The sequence below is a fragment of the Bos taurus genome, chromosome 9 (assembly GCF_002263795.3).
Source record: "Bos taurus isolate L1 Dominette 01449 registration number 42190680 breed Hereford chromosome 9, ARS-UCD2.0, whole genome shotgun sequence".
NCBI classification, from domain to species: Eukaryota; Metazoa; Chordata; class Mammalia; order Artiodactyla; family Bovidae; genus Bos; species Bos taurus.
In genome coordinates, this window is record NC_037336.1 from 13,101,420 (window position 1) to 13,126,947 (window position 25,528).

At 40.0% G+C, this 25,528-nt stretch overlaps 1 protein-coding gene and 1 long non-coding RNA gene across 12 annotated transcripts in view; one reads left to right on the forward strand and one right to left on the reverse strand.

Moving 5' to 3' along the window:
• LOC104972958 (uncharacterized) overlaps positions 1 to 8,811 on the forward strand; it is a 35,816-nt gene extending 27,005 nt beyond the window's left edge. For both annotated transcript variants that reach the window (XR_808621.3, XR_009495956.1), the window contains one exon: positions 5,979 to 8,811. This is a non-coding gene — a long non-coding RNA (uncharacterized lncRNA). The remainder of the gene's footprint in view (positions 1 to 5,978) is intronic.
• SLC17A5 (solute carrier family 17 member 5) overlaps positions 1 to 25,528 on the reverse strand; it is a 75,995-nt gene that overhangs the window by 15,736 nt on the left and 34,731 nt on the right. For 5 of the 10 annotated variants that reach the window (XM_059889745.1, XM_059889744.1, XM_059889743.1 and 2 more), the window contains 4 exons: positions 18,543 to 18,635; positions 16,379 to 16,537; positions 10,660 to 10,792; positions 8,807 to 8,954 (listed from right to left, as the gene is read on the reverse strand). In XM_059889745.1, coding sequence (XP_059745728.1) covers positions 8,807 to 8,954; positions 10,660 to 10,792; positions 16,379 to 16,537; positions 18,543 to 18,635 — 533 coding nt within the window. The remainder of the gene's footprint in view (positions 1 to 8,806; positions 8,955 to 10,659; positions 10,793 to 16,378; positions 16,538 to 18,542; positions 18,636 to 25,528) is intronic. The other 5 variants (XM_059889747.1, XM_010808342.4, XM_024996683.2 and 2 more) reach the window with 1 other exon arrangement.

Consider the following 25,528-nt stretch of genomic DNA (forward strand, 5'->3'; position numbering starts at 1 on the left):
GTGGAATCTAAAAAAAAGGTACAGATGAACTTATTTACAAAACAGAAATAGAGTCACAGATGTAGAAAAAGACTTATTTTTACTGGGAGGGGAAAGGAGAAGGATAAACTGTGAGACTGGGACTGACATACATGTACTGCTGCTGCTGCTGCTGCTGCTAAGTCGCTTCAGTCGTGTCCGACTCTGTGCGACCCCATAGACGGCAGCCCACCAGGCTCCCCCGTCCCTGGGATTCTCCAGGCAAGAACACTGGAGTGGGTTGCCATTTCCTTCTCCAATGCATGAAAGTGAAAAGTGAAAGTGAAGTGGCTCAGTCATGTCCAACTCTTAGCGGCCCCATGGACTGCAGCCCACTAGGCTCCTCCGTCCATGGGATTTTCCAGGCAAGAGTACTGGAGTGGGGTCCCATTGCCTTCTCTGATACATATACTACTATATATAAAAAAGATAACTAGTAAGGCTCTACTACATAGCACAGGGAAGTCTACTCAATACTGTATAATGACCTACACGGGAAAATAATCTAAAGAAGAGAGGATATATGGATACATATAATAGATTCATATACATATACAGCAAATTGATTCACTTTGCTGTCCAACTAATACAACATTGTAAATCAACTGGACTCCAACATAAATAAAAAACAACAACTATAGTTTATTATTTTAACCTCCTTGAGGATAGAATCTGGGTGTGCCCAGGACACATACCACTTTGGACAGTAGATGCTCAATAAATAATCTGTTGAATACATTTTTAAAAATTACGTCTTATTTCCCCACAATTTATTGAGTATTCTCAGAGTAAGAGGGAACAGGATGAACTAAATTGTTGATTATGAAGATACTCCTCAAATGTGTAAGAAATACATCACTCACCCTAATGTCTTCCTTGGAACATAGTCGATTCTTATCACAGTTTCTAACCAATTATAACTATAATGGATGAAGGAGATCCAACAGTTCAAGCCATTTTAATAGTAAACACCAACTATTGCTGTCATCTGCCCATCCATCTATTCATTTAACAAATAATTCTTAAATTTTATTTATTTATTTATGTTTGGTCGAGCTGGGTCTTCACTGCTGTGTGGCATTTCTCTGGCTGTGGTGAACAGGTGCTATGCTTCACTGCAGTTCATGGGCTTCTCACTGTGGTGGCTCACTTAACAAAAAATTCCTAAGTATGTCATTTGTGTCCACCACTACAGAGGACTCTCATGTCCAGTAATGAATTAAACATAGTTCTTGTTCTCAAGGAGCTCACAGTTTACTTAATGAGAAAAACTATGGGTCAAAAATGTAATACAACCTAGTCACCACAATAATGGGCTTCCCAAGTGGCTCAGGAGTACATCAAGGCTGTATATTGTCACCCTGCTTATTTAACTTATATGCAGAGTACATCATGAGAAACGCTGGGCTGGAAGAAGCACAAGCTGGAATCAAGATTGCTGGAAGAAATATCAATAACCTCAGATATGCATATGACACCACCCTTATGGCAGAAAGTGAAGAGGAACTAAAAAGCCTCTTTATGAAAGTGAACGAGGAGAGTGAAAAAGTTGGCTTAAACCCAATATTCAAAAAACAAAGATCACAGCATCTGGTCCCATCACTTCATGGCAAATAGATGGGGAAACAATGGAAACAGTGACAGACTTTATTGTCTTGGGCACCAAAATCACTGCAGATGGTGACTGCAGCCATGAAATTAAAAGTCACTTGCTCCTTGGAAGAAAAGCTATGCCAAATGTAGACAGCATATTATAAAGCAGAGATATTACTTTGCCAACAAAAGTCTGTATAGTCAAAGCTATGGTTTTCCCAGTAGTCATGTTTGGATGTGAGAGTTTGACCATCAAGACTTGGACATAAAGTGCCAAAGAATTGATGTTTTTGAACTGTGGTGTTGGAGAAGACTCTTGAGAGTACCTTGGACTGCAAGGAGATCAAACCAGTCAATCCTAAAGGAAATCAGTCCTGAATATTCATTGGAAGGACTGATGCTGAAGCTGAAGCTCCAATACTTTGGCCACCTAATGTGAAGAGCTGACTCACTAGAAAAGACTCGGATGCTGGGAAAGATTGAAGGTAGGAAGAGAAGGGGATGACACAGGATGAGATGGTTGGATGGCATCACCAACTCAATGGACATGAGTTTCGGCAAGCTCCGAGAGATAGTGGAGGACAGGGAAGCCTGGTGTGCTGCAATGCATGGGGTCTAAAAGAGTTGGCCACGACTGAGTGACTCAAAAACAACAACAGGTGGTTCAGTGGGTAAAGAATCTGCCTGCCAGTGCAGCAGGTGCAGGGGATGTGGGTTCTATTCCTGGATTGGGAATATCCCCTGGAGGCGGGCATGGCAACCCACTCCAGTAGTACTCCTGCCTGGAGAATTCCATGGACAGAGGAGCCTGGCAGGCTACAGTCCATAGGGTCACAAAGAGTTGGACACGACTGAAGTGACTGAGCATGCATGCATCATCATGGGTATCTTCTTTACTCTTCAGGTCTAATCTATTGTCAAGTCACTTCTACTGTATTTACAAAGATCTCAACTCTATCTACCTCTTTACATCTTCTATCTCCATTCCAGGCCATCACCACCTCCTACCTGGGTTACTGCAATAGCCTCCTAATTGCTTTTCTCTGCTTGTATTTGTTCACACAAGAGTGACATTAAAAGTGACCAGAGAAGGTCACTTCCTACTTGCTTTGGATACAATTTAAAATACTTACTATAGCCAGGCTTCAGCAATATGTGAACTGTGAACTTCCTGATGTTCAAGCTGGTTTTAGAAAAGGCAGAGGAATCAGAGATCAAATTGCCAACATCTGCTGGATCATGGAAAAAGCAAGAAAGTTCCAGAAAAACATCTATTTCTGCTTTATTGACTATGCCAAAGCCTTTGACTGTGTGGATCACAATAAACTGTGGGAAATTCTGAAAGAGATGGGAATACCAGACCACCTGATCTGCCTCTTGAGAAATCTGTATGCAGGTCAGGAAGCAACAGTTAGAACTGGACATGGAACAACAGACTGGTTCCAAATAGGGAAAGGAGTACATCAAAGCTGTATATTGTCACCCTATTATTTAACTTATATGCAGAGTACATCATGAGAAACGCTGGACTGGAAGAAACACAAGCTGGAATCAAGATTGCCGGGAGAAATATCAATAACCTCAGATAAGCAGATAACACCACCCTTATGGCAGAAAGTGAAGAGGAACTCAAAAGCCTCTTGATGAAAGTGAAAGTGGAGAGTGAAAAAGATGGATTAAAGCTCAACATTCCGAAAACGAAGATCATGGCATCCGGTCCCATCACTTCATGGGAAATAGATGGGGAAATAGTGGAAACAGTGTCAGACTTTATTTTTTGGGGCTCCAAAATCACTGCAGATGGTGACTGCAGCCATGAAATTAAAAGACGCTTACTCCTTGGAAGAAAAGTTATGACCAACCTAGACAGCATATTAAAAAGCAGAGACATTACATTGCCAACAAAGGTCCATCTAGTCAAGGCTATGGTTTTTCCTGTGGTCATGTATGGATGTGAGAGTTGGACTGTGAAGAAGGCTGAGCACCAAAGAATTGATGCTTTTGAACTGTGGTGTTGGAGAAGACTCTTGAGAGTCCCTTGGACTGCAAGGAGATCCAACCAGTGCATTCTGAAGGAGATCAGCCCTGGGATTTCTTTGGAGGGAATGATGCTAAAGCTGAAACTCCAGTACTTTGGCCACCTCATGCCAAGAGTTGACTCATTGGAAAAGACTCTTACGCTGGGAGGGATTGGGGGCAGGAGGAGAAGGGGATGACAGAGGATGAGATGGTTGGATGGCATCACTGACTCGATGGATGTGAGTCTGGGTGAACTCCGGGAGTTGGTGATGGACAGGGAGGCCTGGTGTGCTGTGATTCATGGGGTCGCAAAGAGTCGGACACGACTGAGCGACTGAACTGAACTGAACTGAACTGATAGGCCCCTACTTACTCCCCAGTGGCCTTCTTCCCTGCATCTCAGCCACAGGTGACCTCTCAGTTAAGTGAAATATAGAGTTTTGGACTGAATGTCTATGTGCTTCCAAAGTTCATATGTTGAAGTCTTGACCCTCAATGTGATTGCATTTGGAGACAGGCTCTTTACGAGGTGATAGAGGTTAAATGAGATCATAAGGAGCGGGACTCTCATTTGACAAAGCTGATGCCCTTATAAGAAGAGTGAGAGACATCAGAGCTCTCTGCACACACCCATGCACACGTACCCAGGGAAAGGCCATGTGAGCACAGAGCAAGGAGTTGGCCCTTCTGCAAACCAGGAAGAGTGCTCACCAGAAACCAAGGTGTCGGCACCTTGATGGGAATTCTCGCCTCTAGAACTGTAAGAAAATTTCTGTCGTTTAAGGTACTCAGTCTGTGTGTTTTATTCTGGCAGCCCAAGCAGACTGAGACACACACCAATTTCCTCTTCCTGCCATGTAAATTCTCCTGTCAAGAACACTACTTCCTTTTTGCCTAACTTCTTGCTTATCTTTGAGGCTTTAGCTTAAATAAGTATCAGTTCCTCAGAGAGACCTTCCCTTGCTCCCTGATCTGCCTTATGCCCCCTATTATATTCTCTTACTTTCTCTTCAAAAAGTTAGTTTTTATTTGTTTCTTTCATGTCTACCACCCTAGACTAAGAGTTCCACAGGCCAGGGCTGGGCTGTGTTGGCTGACACTTAGTAGGTGGGCACGTGATAAGTATTTGCTGAAAGAATGAATTCATAACTTATTACAATTATTTTTTATTGTTTCTTTCCCAAACTAGACTGATTGCCTTGTGAGCAGGAGCTGGGTTTTATTCTCTATAGTGCCCTGTGGAGGGTTGAATGTACAACTGGTACTATACAGACATTTGTTGTATGCACTAGAGGACTGGGCCAGCCCTGGGCCTCATGCTTGAAAGCACAGGGATATAAAGGATCCTTTAGATCCCTGAGGATCTAAAGATGCAGATTCTGGTTTACTAAGTCTGGAGAGATGCCTGAGAATCTGCATTTTGCACAAGCTCTCATGTAATGATGCCAGTGGTCCATGGACCACAGTCCTCATAGATAAGAATACTCTAAATCTTTCCTAGTTCTAACTTTCTATGATAAAACTATACACTGTATCAACTATACACGTATACCCTGCATGTACGAACTATGCACTGTATACCCTGATGTACGAACTGTGCACTGTAGTTTACAAAAACAATGTCACCCGTTTAACTTACTTCCAGGGAAATCCTTTCCAGATTCCTTTTCTAATCAATCGCATAAGGGAACATATTTCAGTCCTTTAATTATTGCTATGCCTTGAATCCTTTTCGGTAATGAGACTTAGTCTACTTTGTAAATACCACGTCTACCTCAAGTCCCGAGCAGAGATGTCTTTAGGCCTGCGGGCTCCTGCTTAGGCCCTTCTGCTGAAAAGGCTTCTTACACCTTCACTCCTTTCATGTCAATGGGCTCTTAATTATTTCAGTTACGTTTGTATCCGATCTTTCAAACTGTCACTATATTTAACAAGGTTTTCTTGAGGTTAATTTACTTTTCAAGTCTTCTTCTCTTTCCTCACTATGTTAAGCTCCTTTAGTTTTGTTTTTTTTTTAATTAAAAAAAATTTTTTTGGTTGCCCTGCATGGCATGTTGGATCTTATTAACAGCCCCCTTAACAGGGATTGAACTTGTGCACCCTGCACTAGAAGTGAGGAGCCTTAACCACTGGACCACTGAGGAATTCTAAAACTCCTTTAGTTCTAAACTCAACAACATGTATACTTAACATTTTCTAGATTGTAAAGTTCACAAAATTCTTCCCCTGTTTCTCATAAGAAAGAGCATTAAAGCAAAGTGTTGATTGACACACAGTAAGGTCAATACACAAACAGGTTTTTAGAAAGGATTTTGTCATGATACTGAATACGAAAATCTGTTTTCCAGGCTTCCCTGGTGGCTCAGCGGTAAAGAATCTGCCTGCCAACGCAGGAGACACCAGTTTGATCCCTGGTCCTGGAAGATCCCAGTACCGGGGAACAACTAAGCCTGTGCACCCCAACTATTATGCCTGCGCTGTAAAGCCCAGGAGCTGCAACTACTGAAGGCCACATGCCCAAGAGCTCTGTTCTGCAGCGAGAGAATCCATCACAACGAGAAGCCTGCACACTGCAACCAGAGTAGGCCCCACTTGCCACAACGCGAGGAAAGCCCACACAGCAGCAAAGACCCAGCACAGCCAAAAATAAATACATAAAATAAAATGATAAAAAAAGAAAATCTATTTTCCGTCTTCCATGCATGTAATTGATTGACAGCACTGCCGATGGCCCTGCACAGCACTGCCGGGGGTCAACAGGACAGACTTGGGCCCTGGACCCTCAGAGGTGACAGCATCAGAGCTTTTGCTTGGCTATCTTTTGTTTCAAATCGTTTCTTGGCCCAATACCCACATGTCACTCGTTTTCTTCCCTTGGTTCCCCACTGTTAAGGGTATGTAGATGGAAGCTCCTATTTTTTTTTTAGCATGATCATGTACATCAAGCACTCAACAGCTATGGATTGGGGGTGCTTCTCCTTGTGCAGAAGTTGTGATATGGATATATAAGATGTCTCAGTCTGAGAAAGCTCCTAAACAGACTAGGGCGAGAAGAAAGAGAAGAGTTACATTCAGAAATAATTACAAATTAAGCTATGATATCCAGCATAAAATTATAAACTGAGAAAAGGAAGAGAGAAAAAAGCACAAGGGTCTGGAAAGGCTTAATGAAGAACTGGGATGTGAGCTGGGAAGGATTCATATGGGTGGGGAGGAAAGGAGATGGACCAGAGGCTGAGAATGAATCCCAGTGGAAGGCATTGTGGACAGCACACAGGACTCTGCCTGGAGCCAGGCATACAAAGACTCTGATCCTGCGGTGCCTTCTTGGACTTCTTATACAAAACAAGAGACTGGATTAGAATGATTTCAAAGGTCCATGCAAGTTCTATGAGCATCAGTTTATTGGTGCTTATCTAGAAGTATTTATTGAAGGGATGGGAGACTGAGGATTAATAGGAATAGGAAGATTCTGGGGTAGTCTAGGTGTGAAAAAATGGGGCTAAGGGGTAGGAGACTACTTGTCTTTTCTCTAAAAATAAATTCATATTCATTATTTTAAAAACATTAAGTGCACCGAATCCTCTGGGTTAAAATATTCACACAGTCCCCCCCTCTACCTTGTGTCAACTGGCACAAAAGAATTCTAGAAGAATGTGGCCCAAAGAATACTTCCAGAGAAATAGCTATTGAAAGAATTCTGGGCTTAAAAGTAGGATCCTAGGGGAAGTTTTGCCTCTATCATGTATTAGCTGGGCGATACAAGATGAGTCACTTGACTTCTCTGAATCTGAGTTTTCTCAGTCATAAAATAGGTCAAGAATTCCTTTCTCAAAGGAATGCTTTAAAGATCAAACAAGATAATGTTTGTGAAGAGGGTTTATATGCTATCAAGTACTAAACAAATATATTTGCACATAGGTAAGATGGACAGGGAGGCCTGGCGTGCTGTGATTCACGGGGTCGCAGAGTCGGACACGACTGAGCGAGTGAACTGAACTGAACTGAAGATCATAACTGGACAAACAACTTGGTCTGGTCTTGGGCATTCATCCAACCAACTAAATGCTTACCGTGGCCAAGCTCCATGGTGAGCCCTGAGAACGTTAAGACTCTGAAGAACTCTGCCTTCACTGAGGTCCTATTCTAGCTGGGTGGTGTATGTAATGTTTTTACAGAGGTGATGATAGTTAAACATTTAAATTTAAGAACAACTTCATGCTTTAATTATTATGTAAACTGAAACTTTGTTTAAAGATTTAAGTCAGTCTTAGGGCAGTCAAATTCATAGACATAAGAAAATAGTAGAAGGGCAGTTGCCAGGGAGCCGGGGTGAGGGAGGAAGAATGGGAGTTAGTGTTTAATGGGTCCAGGCTCTCAGCTTGGGAATATAAAAAAGAGTTCTGGAACGTGCTTCCCTGGTGGTTCTGTGGTAAAGAATCTGCCTGCCAGTGCAGGACACGTGGGTTCGATTCCTGGTCCAGGAAGATCCCCTGTGCCTCGGGGCAGTTGAGTCTGTGTGCCACAACTGCTGAGCCAGCACGCACCCTAGAGCCCTTGTTCCACAAAAAAAGCCAACGCAACGAGAAGCCAGCACACTGCATCTAGAGAGCAGAACTTGCTCTCCTCAACTAGAACAAAGCCTGAGCAGCAATGAAGAACCAGCGTGACTAAATAAAGAAATAAATATTAAAAAAAAAAAAAAGAGTTCTTGAATGGATCATGTTGATGGTTGCACGACACTGTGAATGGATGCACTTAATGAAGGGATAATTAGGAAATTTGGAATGGACATGTACACTCTGCTATATTTAAAATGGATAACCAACAAGGACCTACTCTGTAGCCCAAGGAACTCTGTTTAATGTTATTTGGAAGCCTGGGTCGGAGGGGGTTTTGGGGGAGAATGGATACATGTATGTATTTGGCTGAGTCCTTTTGCTGTTCCCCTGAAACTTTCAGGACATTTTTAATTGGCTATATCCCAGTACAAAATTAAAAGTTCAAAAATAAATAAATAAATAAAAATACATTAGAACTTCTAAGATATTTTAAAAATGGTATCAATAGTAAAGTTTATGTTATGCATAATTCACTACAATTAATGATTAATAATGATTAATAATTTAAATAATAACTTAAAGCTAATCTGAACCAATCTTAAATCAGTACTCACGAAGGAGCAATGTCCAGATGGTTAATGCTAAATCCAGAAGAGCAAAAGCCTCCCAGTGTTGTTGATATGGTTAGGAATGCAACAGCCAAGGAATAATCGCAGCCTATAAATCCTGCAGCGACCAGGAATATCGCAGGTCCAATCATCCCTGGAGTTAAAACGTTATAGAAAGAAAAAAACAAGCCCCAGCATTAGTATTTGCTTGCTGTTTAATATAGCATAAATCTGAGATTTGATATTACTGCCACCTACTGTAGAAACATTGTACTGCCTGGAAGACTCAGCTTCAATTATAGTTTCATAAATAAAGGAAATCAGTCCTGAATATTCATTGGAAGGACTGATGCTGAAGCTGAAACTCCAATACTTTGGCCACCTGATGCGAAGAACCGACTCATTTGAAAAGACCCTGATGCTGGGAAAGACTGAAGGTGGGAGGAGAAGGGGACGACAGAGGATGAGATAGTTGGATGTCATCACTGACTCAATGGACATGAGTTTGCACAAGCTCCAGGAGTTGGTGATGGACAGGGAAGCTTGGCATGCTGCAGTCCATGGGGTAGCAAAGAGTCAGACATGACTGACTGAGCGACTGAACTGAACTGAAATAAAAAGTGCTGGAAAATATATAGGATTAATGCAACTATTATAAAAGTTAAAAAATCTCTTTATGCAATGTTATTAAATTTACATGTGACCAGGACTCAGCTAATGTTCTACAATGTTTGAGAAAAGAGCAAGAGAATGACTAAAACATATGGTTCCAGAGAGAGGCAACAGTTGATACAGAATATCATTCAAAATTCACATAACCAAAGAAAGTAGTTTACTTTATTAAACTATTAAATAAAGTTTATTATTTAAATAATAAACTTTGTTAGATAAGGTTAGGAAAATACTCCATCTAGGTTTTGACAACTGAAACCGGTATGCGGAGTTTATTACAGGCAGTTATTCATAACATCGGAAAAGGTGATGGCACCCCACTCCAGTACTCTTGCCTGGAATATCCTATGGACGGAGAAGCCCGGTAGGCTGCAGTCCATGGGGTCGCTCAGAGTCGGACATGACTGAGCGACTTCACTTTCACTTTTCACCTTCATGCATTGGAGAAGGAAATGGCAACCCACTCCAGTGTTCTTGCCTGGAGAATCCCAGGGATGGGGCAGCCTGGTGGGCTGCTGTCTATGGGGTCACACAGAGTCGGACACGACTGAAGCAACTTAGCAGTAGCAGTAGCAAGCATAACATAAAAGTAATATAGGAAGGGATGTAATGAGCAGCTGCTGTGTTGTCTGTGCCTATAGCAGGGCCATTCAGTAACTCTCTATGATGATGGAAATGCTGTATTTGTAGATACTGCAACCAAGGAACTTAGTAGTTGTCTTACATCGTTTTAAAATTCACTTTTCTGAAATCAGAGTCTGAAACATGATTATTTAAGGTTCCTTTGAGTTCTTTGATTTATGGGTCCTCATTTGCTATAATGATGCTAGTATATATTTTTGATTGAAATTTAAAATAGAAAAGGGATGGAGACTTTCTTATTTTCATTGCAAATTTAGAGTTGAAATCAAAATGATTTATAAAAATTCTGGGGAAGATATTTAGCAAAGCAAGCCATTTTTTTTATAGCTCTAAGAGTATGGTAGCGATAACAGGATATTATAAATCGAAATCCTCAAAATGCATCATTCAAAAAGAACCATCTTATGCAGACATGTACTACGTGCGTTAAAATATATTGTTTTGATATGTGAACAAATAACTAATATTATCACTTTTACTTTGCCTTTCAACGTAAACACAGTAAATAATTGTAAACCAAAACAACATGATTCATTTTTACCTACCTATAAGGCTAAAAACTCTTCGAACCCATAGAGTTGAAAAATTCCATCTTGCCCTTAAGTTGTCAGCAGCTTGACCAGACAGGATCATACATAACCAACAGCCTAAATAAGGGACTGCAGATAAAAACCCATTCTGGAAGGAATAAGAAGATCCAGGATTAATGATGGAGGGAAAAAGAACCAAAATCACACACACACACACACACACACACACACCCCTACCACCACATGAAATACATAGCAGGATTCTGCTAATTTTTACATAATACAGTAAACAAGTTCGGTTTTTAGGATTCCGGGATTCAGCTCAATGCAGTCCCAGAGAGCCTGTCTCACAGGGAACCAGAGCTCCCCGTAGTCCAGTCTGCTTAGGGTGATCTTGAATGCTATTTTGGGATTTGGGCTCTAGCTTCAGTGAGAGGATGTCTTCCTATTAGCCTAGGGCTTTCTCCCATAGGACAGTCTTATTTATTTTGAAAACATTTTTTAATTATAAAATAAAATTCAGAGAAAATCACATGAGTCAAATGCACAGCTTAATGAATTATTTTAAAGTGAGCACCATCCAGATGCTGTTAGAAACTGCTCTCTTCGGGCTTCTTGCTTGAGGATGCCCAGACCTACTTCAGCTGCATCAGTGCCGGGCGCTGATGAAGGTGAAGTGACAGCAGAGGAGCCCAGGGCTGCTGGTACCACCCCCCCGCCCCGCCCCCCCTCCAGGGTGACGAGGATGCATGGAAGAAGCAGATGAGGAGTTTCTCATCAGACTTTGTGCCCTCTGTATCGTGTCCCCGTGATTCCCCTGGCAGTGGCCCCAGGGGCCCTGGCCCACCCAGCTCCCTCTGCTGATGTCCAGTGGTTTTATTTCTGTCCTTCTGTCTAAGGCAGGATACAAGGGCCTCAAGCTCTATTCCTTTCCACGTCTGACATGGGGTTTGAATGTTGCATGTTGTCTTTTTTAGAAGGGAAGTTTGGGGGAGAATAGTAAAAGTGAAGTGAAGTCGCTCAGTCATGTCCGACTCTTCGCGACCCCATGGACTGCAGCCTACCAGGCTCCTCCATCCATGGGATTTAGATACATGTATATGTTTGGCTGAGTTCCTTTGCTGTTCACCTGAAACTATCACAAGATTGTCTGTTAATTGGTTATACCCCAATACAAAGTAAAAAGTTAAAAAGAGAACACTTTTTAGTCTGAGAGAGATGGGTACACCTGTTAGAGATGTACAAACACAAAAAAGGTAGAAAGATATTTTATCACTGATATTAAAATCTGGTAATAATAATTGTTTTTCCAAGAAAAACAATTATTGTTATTCTTATATTCTGATTTGTTCTGTAGTTGGTTCTGGATTTTTGTTTCTTTTTTCTCTGTTGCTATAGTTGTTGATTTTATTATTTTATTACTAATTAATTTATTATTATTTTATTATTACTATGAGCTCTCTTTAAGCTTTTGAGAAATATTTTTTATTTACTTTTTTATTTATTAAAATTGTTTTAACTGGAGGATAATTAGTTTACAATATTGTGATGGTTTTTGGCACAGTTCAACATGAATTGGCCATAGGTATACATGTGGCCGCCCCATCCTGGTAATAATTTTATCTAATAAATAAATTCTATTTGTCTAATAAATAAATCCCATCTATCGAATAAATACATTCCACCTAATAAATCTGGTAGTAATTCTATCTAAGCATAATTAATGGGATAGATCAGCAAAATTTGCTAATATTTTAAATTTAAGAGTGCTTAAGAAAAGATATAATTTTTTATCACAACTTGTGATCTATTTTCAGATGTTGTATGCTTCTAGTTCCACTTCTATGGTTGAGTATTTTTCTTTTTTCTGGTATTGAGTAATTTCTTGTTTAACTTTATTCCATTTAGAATTCTGCATAGTGGGGGACTTCCCTGGTGGTTCAGTGGCTAAGAGTCCAGCTCCAATGCAAGGGGCCCAGGGTTTAATCATTGGTCAGGGGACTAGATCCCACATGCCACAACTAACAGCTCACGTGCCGCAACTAAGGCCCAGTTCAGCCAAATAAATAAGAGATGCTAAAAACAAAAGGAATTCTGCAGAGAGGGACCACATCTATTGTTTGTGGCAGAACTTTACACATGAATAACTGTAGCAAATGGAGAAGAGAATTTTCTGACCTTGGCCTTGTCCTCTGCTGGGCTAAGACCAACAATAACTAGTTACTGAATTTTTCCACTTAAAATTCCAGTGGTGAAAACTCCCCTGAAAACCTAAAACTGCTAACATCTTCAACATTTATACCACATGTATATGTCCATGGGTGTCTTCTATAGTTATTAAGCATTCTGTTCAAGGATATAGTCCCTTGTATTCATTTATTTAAAAAATTGATTCCAAAATGTTAATATTCAAAATAGGCCAACAGATACTGCTTCAACTCTCACTGAGTTGTAAGAAATAGGGACACTAGGAAAAAATGAGGAAAAAGTAAAAGTGATGATAACTAATAAAACTAAACATATAACAAAGCAAGCTTATAACAAATGATCAGATCTTTAAACTTTTTAATTAATGAGATTATAATTTTAAATACAATGCATTTCAAATCAAGCTTTATTTTGAACAAAGGCTGTTTCATGAATGTAGTATGCTGATTTTTCAAGGAAAAAACCATTAAAAAAGAGGCTTCTATATAATAAGAGAATCATTTTCAAACTCTATTCACATTTCTTTTAATTTTGATTCAAAAAGCAAATGCCTTTTTTTTTTTTTTTGGTTTGTTTTATTTTGGTATGAAAATGCCAAGTAAAAAGATTCTAGTTTTTTTTTAAGATTCTAGTTTTAAAGTCTTTCATTACAGAACTAAAAAAATATTAATGAAAAATAAATGAAGGCAATTAAGTACATATACTAATCAACATTCAGAAAACTAAGATCATGGCATCTAGTTCCATCACTTCATGGGAAGTAGATGGGGAAACAGTGGAAACAGTGTCAGACTTTATTTTGGGGGCTCCAAAATCACTGCAGATGGTGATTGCAGCCATGAAATTAAAAGACGCTTACTCCTTGGAAGGAAAGTTATGACCAATCTAGATAGCATATTCAAAAGCAGAGACATTACTTTGCCAACAAAGGTTTGTCTAGTCAAGGCTATGGTTTTTCCAGTGGTCATGTATGGATGTGAGAGTTGGACTGTGAAGAAAGCTGAGTGCTGAAGAATTGATGTGAGAGTTGGACTGTAAAGAAAGCTGAGCGCCAAAGAATTGATGCTTTTGAAGTGTGGTGTTGGAGAAGACTCTTGAGAGTCCCTTGGACTGCAAGGAGATCCAACCAGTCCATTCTGAAGGAGATCAGCCCTGGGACTTCTTTGGAAGGAATGATGCTAAAGCTGAAACTCCAGTACTTAGGCCACCTCATGCGAAGAGTTGACTCATTGGAAAAGACTCTGATGCTGGGAGGGATTGGGGGCAGGAGGAGAAGGGGATGACAGAGGATGAGATGGCTGGATGGCATCACTGACTCGATGGACGTGAGTCTGAGTGAACTCTGGGAGTTGGTGATGAACAGGGAGGCCTGGTGTGCTGCGATTCATGGGGTCGCAGAGTCGGACATGACTGAGCGACTGAACTGAACTAATTACCAGTCAGCTATTGATACCGCATTCTTTTTATAGTTCTCCTGGGACATTTTCAAAAAGAAGCATCAAGTGGAATGATCCTTAAATTTGCATGCAATTTGTCACTACGGTAGGGGACTACAGTCAAGCTCTGTTAACAGAGAGCTTAGGAAAAATGAGGTTGCTTGCAACAAATCCATCCCAAGCTATGGGTAAAGCCTCAGTTCAGTTTAACTTCTGTTAATGCAATTGGTGGATATATTTCAGTATAATGGATTTTTTTTTCAAAAGTAGCCGGAGGAGTTCTTTACAGCTTAGCTGTCTAGGTCAAGTTTAAGGTTTGGTCTACGTGGCCAACGTTTTCAGTATGCTTTGGAATTGAGTGACTGAAAGGTTCACTTTAACAGTGTTGATAGCTTTAGGTCCATGTAACCACTGCAGTTGTGCCGTCAGCCTTACTGTCTTTACATTCACCACCCAGGCTGCTACTTTTTCTTCCAGGGTTTCCACTCTGGCTCAGTAATAGTTCTTGGGGGAATATAACATATTTTATTTATCTGTTCATCAGCTGATACCATTTGGGTTGTTTCCACCTCTTGGTTATTATGAATAATGATGTTATAAGCTTTTGTGTACGTGTACATGTTTTTGCGTGCACATATGTTTTCAGTTCTCTTGGGTATAGACTCAGAAATGGAATTATTGGGTCATAATAACTTTATGTTTAACTTTTAGATGAACTGCCAAACTGTTTTCCATGGCAGCTACACTTCACATCCTACCAGCAATGTATGAGGGATCCGTTTCCTCTGCATTCTTACCAACACTTGTTATTTTCTGTTTTATTTATTTTTTTATTCTGATAGGTGTGAAGTGGCGTCTCATTATGGTTCTGAGTTCCATTTATGTATTGAGTAATAGTGTTGAGAATCTTTACATGGGCTTATTGGTCATTTTCATATTTTCTTTGGAGAAAAGTCTATTTAAATCCTTTGCCCATTAAAAAATTGGGTTATTTATCTTTTTATTATTGAGTTGTATAAATTCTTTACATATTTGGAATACTTAATCCTTATCAAGTATATGATTTGCAAATATTTTCTCCCATTCAGTGGGTTTTCATTCTTGATAATATCCTTTGAGGCACAAAAGCTTTCAATTCTGATGAAGCCCAACTTATCAGTTTTTTCTTTTGGTCATGTGTGCTTTTGGGGTCATATGTGAGAAGTTGTTGTCCAGTGCCAGGTCACAAAGATGTACACTTCTAAGATTTTATCATTTTAACTCCTAACATTTATGCGTTTGACTCATCCTTCATTTGAAGACAAAAAACACTACCAAGTTTTCTTACAAACTATGCCTCTTTCTCTTTATCTTTTTCTTCAATTTCTTTAGAGACAAAATCCATCAACACAGAGATAATAGGAATTGTCTCCATTTGATGAGATCAGAAGGAATTGACAGTTTTAGGGAGATATGTCTTATACAGCTTTACAACTATAGCTCTGCCAATACAGAGCAACCTCTGCACAATAATCTTGTGTCTTCCAATACCCCACTCGGCTGCCAGCAGAGTCCTGCCACCATCCCTTTTACAAGGGAATACAGTATCACCTGCAGGGCTACCCTGGTGGCTCAGACGGTAAAGAATTTGCCTGCAACGCAGGAGACCAGGGTTTGATCCCCGGGTCAGAAAGATCCCCTGGAGAAGGGAATGGCTACCCACTCCAGTATTCTTACCTGGAGAATTCCATGGACAGAGGAGCCTGGTGGGCTACAGTCCATAGGGTCATAGAGAGTCAGACACAACTGAGTGACTAACATACACATACACACACACATACACACACACAGTACTACCTGTATTTGTCATCTGAGATCCTGGCATGTTACTGGGCGCTAGTGAGATCTTCACAGTTAAAGGGGATACTAGCCAAGATACCCTGAATCAAGAGTTAACACACACAGAGCAAAGCAACAAGCGAGGCTAAAAAGAGAAGTCTTCAGAATTTAGTATAAAAGTAAAATGGAAGATGCAAAATAACTGAGTTTCACATAGATAGGAACAAATTCGGTATATTCTCTGTAAGAAGTAGATGCTTATTTGTTCTTACCTCTTGAATATTGAACCTTAGGACTTCCTTCATGTAAGTAGGCAATAAGGTCAATAAAGTATAAAAAGTCCAGTTGTAAGAAAAATGTGCAACTACAATAGCCCAGAGTGGCAGTGATTTCAGCATGGGTATCCATGGCACTGACTTCTGTGAAGAGAGCTAGAAAACAAGCAAACAAACACCAGGTGTAATTGGGATAAGCTACAGCTATGCTTGGGCTTCCCTGGTAGCTCAGCTGGTAAAGAATCTGCCTGCAATGCAAGAGACCCCAGTTCGATCCCTGGGTTGGGAAGATCCCCCAGAGAAGGGATAGGCTATCCACTCCAGTATTCTTGGGCTTCCCTGGTGGCTCAGATGGTAAAGAATCTGCTTGTAATGCGGGAGATCTGGGTTTGATACCTGGGTCAGGAAGATCCCTTGGAGGAGGGCATGGCGACCCACTCCAGTATTCTTGCCTGGAGAATCCCTGCAGGCAGAGGAGCCTGGCGGGCTACAGTCCATGGGGTCTCAAAGGGTCGGACATAACTAAGTACAGCACAGGACAGCTATGTTTAAATCTGTATCTTATCAGCTAAAATTTCATCTAGAACACATTATCAATCTTGGCTAGTAAATCTTAGATTTCTGAAACAACTCTAAAAATATTAAATAGCAATAGAAACTCCATGATTCAGATTAGAAGAAAAAAACAGAAATGTAATCTTAGAGCTCAAAGGTCAAACTAAAAATGCCTTATAAGTGTCAGAAGTCCCCTGAAGTATTAATTTCTCCACCTTAAAAAGAAAGGACAGTTTAATAATCAAATTCAGAGGCTGACATAAGGGCCAAGGTAAGAGACTGGAAGTCCTATTAGAATTCATATTTCATTCTCCAATCTTTATTCAATTACAGTGATTTATAAGAACTGTGCAATAAAAGGTTTTTTATGTAGCCATCTGGAGTAATGGTCTTCAAAGCAGGGTATAAACATCCCAGGGGTCGCAAGATGATCCCCCACAGTGTGGAAAGGCATACTAGATCTATCTATACTCACTATACTCATTTTAAAACAAGAAATTAAGCTGTATTCATATTTAACAAATAGGTTGGCCCTGGAATACGTCAGATAATCACATATTGTCTGATTTCCCCAATCAAAAGGGGTTTAATGGCATCCTTACTTGTTGGTCTGCCCTTGGTGTAGTATTACAGCACACTTTAGTTTATACCTGCCTTTCAGAATGGATTTATGGGTTTCATTAGCCAGTTTTAATGAAAACAAATCTACAGAATTAACAAGGACTGACTTCCCTGGTGGCGCAGACAGTAAAGCGTTTGTCTGCAATGCAGGAGACCCAGGTTCAATCCCTGGGTTAGGAAGATCCCCTGGAGAAGGAAATGGCAATCCACTCCAGGACTGTTGCCTGGAAAATCCCATGGACAGAGGAGCCTGATAGGCTACAGCCCATGGGGTCGCAAAGAGTCGGACATGACTGAGCGACTTCACTTTCCCTTTCCCTGGTGGTTTAGTGGTTAAGCATCTGCCTGCCAATTCAGTGACCCAGGTTCGATCCCTGGCCAGGGAAGATTCTGCAGGCTGCAGGGCAGCTAAGCCCACTTGCCACAACTACTGAGCCCACACACCTAGAGCTCGGGCTCTGCAATGAGAGAAGCCACCGCAGTGAGAAGCTTGTGCACCACACCTAGAGAGCAGCTCCTGCTGGCTGCAACTGGAGAAAGTCCACATGCGCCAAGGAAGACCCAGCAAAGACAAAAAAAATCTTCAGAAGATTCATCTGGAGAAGGTAAACAGAAGTCTAATAACATAAGTACAAGTGAATGCTAAGAAAATAGTAGAGTTGACACTTTTCTTCATGAGCCCTTTGTCAGCTACCATACCAAACAAAATGATGGCAGGCTCATCAATACTCCGTATTCAAACACACTATTCCCATTAAACAATGTATTATTATTAATTTTTAAGTGACAAAAAGCTTTTCCTATTAAAATTCAAAATTTATGTATATATTGTTTATTTCATCTTACCCATCCTTTAAAGAGTCTGTCTTTATGTAAATTTTATAATGTATGAAAGTACAGAAGTGCATACAGATAACCATAAAAATATGCATATGCTCAGATTGTTATCCCCCACACTGTATTTTTTAAAAATATATTTATTTACTTGGCTGTACCAGGTCTTAGTTGCAGCACTTGGGATCTTCAGTTGTGGCAATGTGGCATCCAGTTCCCTGAGCAGGGATCGAACCTGGGCCTCCTGCATTGGGAGTACAGAGTCTTAGCCACTGGACCACCAGGTAAGTACTCCCACTTTATAGACACATGATTAAGTAAAGCCTGGAGACCACTGGTCTGAGAAATCAGTTCCTTACATTTCCTGTATACTGAGACTCTGCTCTGTCTTCTTCAAAAGCTGGAGCAATCTATGTTTTCACCTCTAGGGTGCACTATTATTTCAAAAAGGGGAAGAACCAGTATTACTTGGGGCCTTTTTTTCTAGGGACTTTTGATCTGATTTGGTAGATATACTCTTGTGATTCCCCCCATGTATCAAAGATGTAGGGGATGTGGGGGAAGAGAAAGAGAAGGGACAATTATTCTTATATAGCAGGGTTCTTGATTCCAGCTACACTTCAGAATCTCCTTTGGCACTTCAAGATTACATTTGGCTGTGTTCTACCCCAGACTTGCTGATTCAAAGCCAAAGTCAAACTTCTGAGTGGAGGGCCAATGTGTATATTTTAAAAGGCTTCCCTGGTGATTCTACACAGCAGTGGTTCTCAAACTTTGCTGCGTGTTAGAATCACCAGGCGAGCTAAAAAACCCCAGAGCCAAAATCACACCTGAGACCAATTAAATCAGGTTGAGAGGTGGGTAGGATGTAGGTGGCCATATTTTTGAAAGATCCATGGATGATTTCAAAGTGTAGCAAACTTTGGGATCCACTGTTGTAGTAATTGGGGCTTCCCCGGGTGGCACTAGAGGTAAAGAATCCACCTGCCAATGTAGGAGATGCAAGAGACTCTGGTTCTATTCCTGGGTTAAGAAGATTCCCTGAAGAAGGAAATGGCAACTTACTCAGCATTCTTGCCTGGAGAATCTCATGGACAGAGGAGCCAGGCGGGCTGCAGTCCATGGGGTTGCAAAGAGTTGGACACGACTAAGCATAACACAGCAGCAGTTGTAGTAATTAAAGAATTCTGCAACCTCCCCACTGCTGCACTGAGCCCTAATCACCCCTTGCTTGAAAATCTTAGGACAAAGAGGAAGGAAAAAACCAGTCTAGAGAATTTAGCATTTAAAGGAATTTGGAATATAGCTCTTTTTACATGGCTTTGAAACTCACAAAAGAAATGAAATCATACTTCTTTGTTGAAAAATATGAGCCTAGATGTATCTGATCTAAATAACTGAAATATATCTGATATAAAATATGTAATAATTTTAAGACATGTTTATGACTGTGTATTTACACTTACTGATGGTGATGTTTCAGAAGAGTATAGGGCTCTGATAATAGCTTCTGTAGCTTTTCATCAGTATTTAGGCATAATCTTGCTTATATTAATATAAATGAAGGAAAATTGAAACAAACTGAGCCATACCAGAATATTTTCACAGTCTAACAATTGAATTTTCTATAATCTGAGTGTTTTGGAGAATCACTCAACCATGAGCAGCTATACGTGGAGAGTGATGTCAGCAAGATGGCCAAATAATATGCCCCTTATTGGTATCCACTGTCCCCCACCCCCAACAACAATCTGGCATCCATCCACAGACAAAAGTGTTTTTCTGGGGGGCAGTGGGATCTACAAACATATGCCAAGGGACCTGGTAAGAGTTTTGCATGCCTGTGCATTGGGTAAAAGACATAAGGATCTTGGTCCCAGCTGTGAACCCTGAAGTAACTTGTCAACCAGCTTCAGCCTTTCTTGGCTGTGGTCTGGGAACCCTTGGAAAATAATTGACTTAGTTAGCTTTAGACAAGGAAATCCTGGCATTTGTGACAACACATATGGACCCTGAGGGCATTATGCTAAGTGAAATAAGTTATACAGAGAAAGACAAATACCGTATATCATGTGGAATAGAGACCAAGCTCTACAATGAGGGAAGCCACCACAGTGAGAAGCTTGTACGCTGCAACGAAGAGTAGCCCCCGTTCGCCACAACTAGAGAAAGCCTGCATGCCACAACAAAGACCTGGTGCAGTCAAAAGTTAAATAAATACATAAATTCAAAAAGTCAAAACTCATGGAAACAGAGAATAAAATGGTGGTGGCCAGGGGCTGGAGAGAGGGGGAAACTCATCTTCCAGTCACAAGATGAGCAGCTGCTACAATCTAATGTCAGCATGGCGACGATAGCCAGCACTACTCTATCATGTACTTGAAAGCTGCTAGGGGAGTAGATCTTAAATGTTCTCACCACAAAAAAGAAATGGTAATCCACTGAGATGATGGAGGTGTTAACTAACCCCACTGTGGGCATCATTTATGTAAGACGTGCTTGTGTGTGTTAGTCGCTCAGTCGTGTCTGACTCTTTGCGACGCCACAGATGGTAGCCCGCCAGGTTCCTCTGGAATTCTCCAGGCAAGAATACTGGAGTGGGTTGCTGTTCCTTTCTCCAATTTTGTAATTAAGTATATCAAATCATCATGGTGTACATCTTAAACAAACATACATAATGTCAATTATATCTTAATAAAGCTGGGTGGGGGGAAAGACCAGTTGTAGGCCAAACATATAAGCTTGACATGTAGCAGGATCTCAATAGCTATTTATCACATGAACATGAAGCCCACAGAGTCAGAAATTTGGAAAGAAGAATATGATATGTAAATGTTAGTGTTCATTTGTAAACTGAGTATAAAACAACAGCTTTCTTTTCTCCGAATGACAATTATGACATCAATTTATAGTATTTCCACATTACAAGTTATATTTTAAGGGGGGAAACCCTTCATTTATAAAACATTCAAATTAGTGATGAATTTTTAAATGTTTCTAGGAGAAACTATCCAATTAGCTGTGGCAGACATTAAAAAAATCCTTCAGGATTTTAAGATAACCCTGTCTAATAGAACTTATTATGGTGACCGAAATGTTCTATGTCTACACTGGCCAATTTGGTAAACAGTAGCCCTATCAAGCCTTTGCAATATGGCTAGTGTGACTGAGGAAATGAATTGTTAATTAAATTAATCTCAATTAAAATTTAATAACCACAAGTGTTGGTGGCTACCATAATGGACAACAAAAGTTGAAGGCAAGATCTTAATAAAGTACAAAACAGCTTTTTCTGATGTTCTAGATAAGAAATTATTCTTTTGCTATTATCAGAGATGACTTGTCAATCACGCAATGTCACACACTCTCTTGGCTTCATTATACTTAAATGTTGGCAAAGCGCATTACAAAAGTTCTTGCCAGAGCTCCACATTCTTCTAAAATGCCACTGCTGATGAATGAAAAAATACTGGAAAGGAAATTTTTTAGTTGTTCAGATCATCTGCCCAGCCAATATTTTGAGAGCAAATTCTTTAAGATATTTGAGTAAGGGAATTTCTGAAGGAATAATCAATGAGATCTTGAATCTTGTATAGAGAATGTATCATTAAATAAGTAATAATAGCTCAAACAGCTTTTAAAAATAACAGTTGAAGCACGAAGGTACAGAACAAAAATGTATTTGTTGTCAAATGTGCAAAATCTTCTAGACTATAGGAAGGGTAAGGTCAATCAATAACATTTGAGTATCTTCTATGTACAACTTCACAAAAAAATGTTTTCCTGTCAAATGTAAGAAACAACAAATTGGTTTAGAAAAAGCTGCATGAAACGCATGTTCTAAGTTAGTGCAACTAAATACTCAAGCCAAAGCCCTTATTTGCTTCATAAGACTGCAAAATTGTATACTCTTTCAAAAAGGTAGAAGAGAAGCAAAACAGTTATAAAATATCCTGTCCTAAAGACTTAGTAAAGAAAAAAAATTAAAAAGCAAAAAAACAATACCAGATCTCTTGAGGAAAGAAAACGTCAGTGGGTAAAGTGGTAATGTCTTAACAATTTATTAAAAAGGAGACCTCTATATACCGTGTTCTTGGACTGGAAGAATTAATATCGTTAAAATGACCATACTACCCAAACCAATGTACCAATTCAATGCTATCTCTATCAGAATAACAACGCCATTCTACACAGAACTTGACAAATAATTTAATAGCTTGTATGGAAACATAAAAGACCTCGAACAGCCAAAACAATCGAGAAAGAGAAACAGCTGGAGGAATATGCTTCCTGACTTCCAACTATACTATAAAGCTATAGTAATAAAAACTCAGTATGGTTCTGGCACAAAAGCAGACTCATAGATCGGTGGGACAGAATAGAAAGCCCAGAAATAAACCCACACACGCATGGTCAATTGCTGCTGCTGCTGCTTCTAAGTCGCTTCAGTCGTGTCTGACTCTGTGTGACCCCATATATGGCAGCCCACCAGGCTCCGCCGTCCCTGGGATTCTCCAGGCAAGAACATTGGAGTGGGTTGCCATTGCCTTCTCCAATGCATGAGGGTGAAAGTGAAAGTGAAGTTGTTCTTACTCTATGACAAGAGAGAAAAGATAGTCTGCACAATGGACAGACTTGACAGACTCTTCAATAAATGGTGCTGAGAAAACTGGACAGCTATATGTAAAAGAAAAAATTAGAACATTCTCTACTCCATACACAAAAATAAACTAAAAATAGATTAAATATTTATAAATGTAAGACTGAATAGAATAAAATTCCTAGAGGAAAGCATAGGGAGAATGCTCTTTGACAAAAATTGTAGCAATGTTTTTTGAATCTATCTCCTAAAGTAAATAAAAGCAAAAGTAAATAAACAGGATCTAATTAAACACAAAAGCTCTTTCACAGCAAAGGAAACCATCAAATAAAAAAAACAGTACCTACTGAATGGGAGAATATATTTGCAAATAATATGACTGACAAGGGGTTAATAGCCAACATATATACACACCACGTACAAGTCACCATAAAAAAATAAAGAATCTGATTAAAAAATGGGCAGAAGAACTGAACAGATATTTTTCCAAAGAGCAAATGCAGATGGCTAACAAGCACATTAAAAGAAGTTTAAGTCACTAAGCATCAGGGAAATGCAAATCAGAACCACAGTGGGATGTCACCTCACATCTGTCAGAATCACTACCATCAAAAAGAACACAAATAACAAATGTTGGAGACGATGTAGAGAAAAGGAAACCCTTGTACACTGTTGGTGGGAATGTAAACTGATGCAGCTGCTGTGGAAAACGGTATGGAAGTTGTTTAAAAAACTAAAAATAATTAAAAATAGAACTTTAGATGACCATTGTATCTACTACTGTGGGCAAGAATCCCTTAGAAGAAATGGAGTAGCCCTCAGAGTCAACAAAAGAGTCCAAAATGCAGTACTTGGGTGCAATCTCAAAAATGACAGAATGATCTCTGTTTGTTTCCAGGGCAAACCATTCAATATCACAGTAATCTAACTCTATGCTGTGACCAGTAATGCTGAAGAAGCTGAAGTTAAATGGTTCTATGAAAACCTACAAGACCTTCTAGAATTAACACCCCCAAAAATGTCCTTTTCTTCATAGGGGACTGGAATGCAAAAGTAGGAAGTCAACAGATACCTGGAGTAACAGGCAAATTTGGGCTTAGAGTACAAAATGAAGCAGGGCAAAGGCTAATAGAGTTTTGCCAAGAGAACGCACTGGTCATAGCAAACACCCTCTTCCAACAACACAAGAGAAGACTCTACACATGGACATCACCAGATGGTCAATACCAAAATCAGATTGATTATATTCTTTGCAGCCAAAGATGGAGAAGCTCTATACAGTCAGCAAAAACAAGACTGGGAGCTGACTGTGGTTCAGATCAAGAACTCTTTATTGCTAAATTCAGATTTAAACTGAAGAAAGTAGGGAAAACGACTAGACCATTCAGGTATGACCTAAATCAAATACCTTTCAATTATATGGTAGAAGTGACAAATAGATTCAAGGGATGAGATCTGATAGACAGAGTGCCTGAAGAACTATGGATGGAGGTTCATGACACTGTATGGGAGGCAGTGATCAAGACCATCCCCAAGAAAAAGAAATGCAAAAATGGTTGTCTGGGGAAGTCTTACAAATAGCTGAGAAGAGAAGAGAAGCTAAAGGCAAAGGAGAAAAGGAAAGATATACTCATTTGAATGCAGAGTTCCAAAGAATAGCAAGGAGAGATAAGAAAGCCTTCCTCAGTGATCAATGCAAAGAAATAGAGGGAAACAATAGAATGGGAAAGACTAGAGATCTCTTCAAGAAAATTATAGACACCAAGGGAATATTTCATGCAAAGATGGGTACGATAAAGAACAGAAACACTATGGACCTAACAGAAGCAGAAGATATTAAGAAGAGGTGGCAAGAATACACAGAAGAACTACACAAAAAAGATCTTCATTACCCAGATAACTGTGATGGTGTGATCACTCACCTAGAGCCAGACATCCTGGAATGTGAAGTCAAAGTGGGCCTTATGAAGCATCACTATGAACAAAGATAGTGGGGGTGATTGAATTCCAGGTGAGCTATTTCAAATCCTAAAAGATGATACTGTTAAAGTGCTGCACTCAATATGCCAACAAATTTGGAAAACTCAGCAGTGGCCATAGAAATGGAAAAGGTCAGTTTTCACTCCAACCTCAAAGAAAGGCAATGCCAAACAATGTTCAAACTACCACACAATTGCACTCATCTCACATGCTGGCAAAGTAATGCTCAAAATTCTCCAAGCCAGGCTTCAACAGTATGTGAACTGTGAACTTCCAGATGTTCAAATTGGATTTAGAAAAGGCAGAGGAACCAGAAATCAAATTGCCATCATCCATTGGGTCATCAAAAAAGCAAGAGAGTTCCAGAAAAACATCTACTTCTGCTTTATTGACTATGCTGAAGCCTTTGGATGGATCACAACAAACTGTGGAAAATTCTTAAAGAGATGGGAGTACCAGACCACCTTACCTGCCTCCTGAGAAATCTGTATGCAGGTCAAGAAGCAACAGTTAGAACTGGACATGGAACAAGAGACTGGTTCCAAATTGGGAAAAGC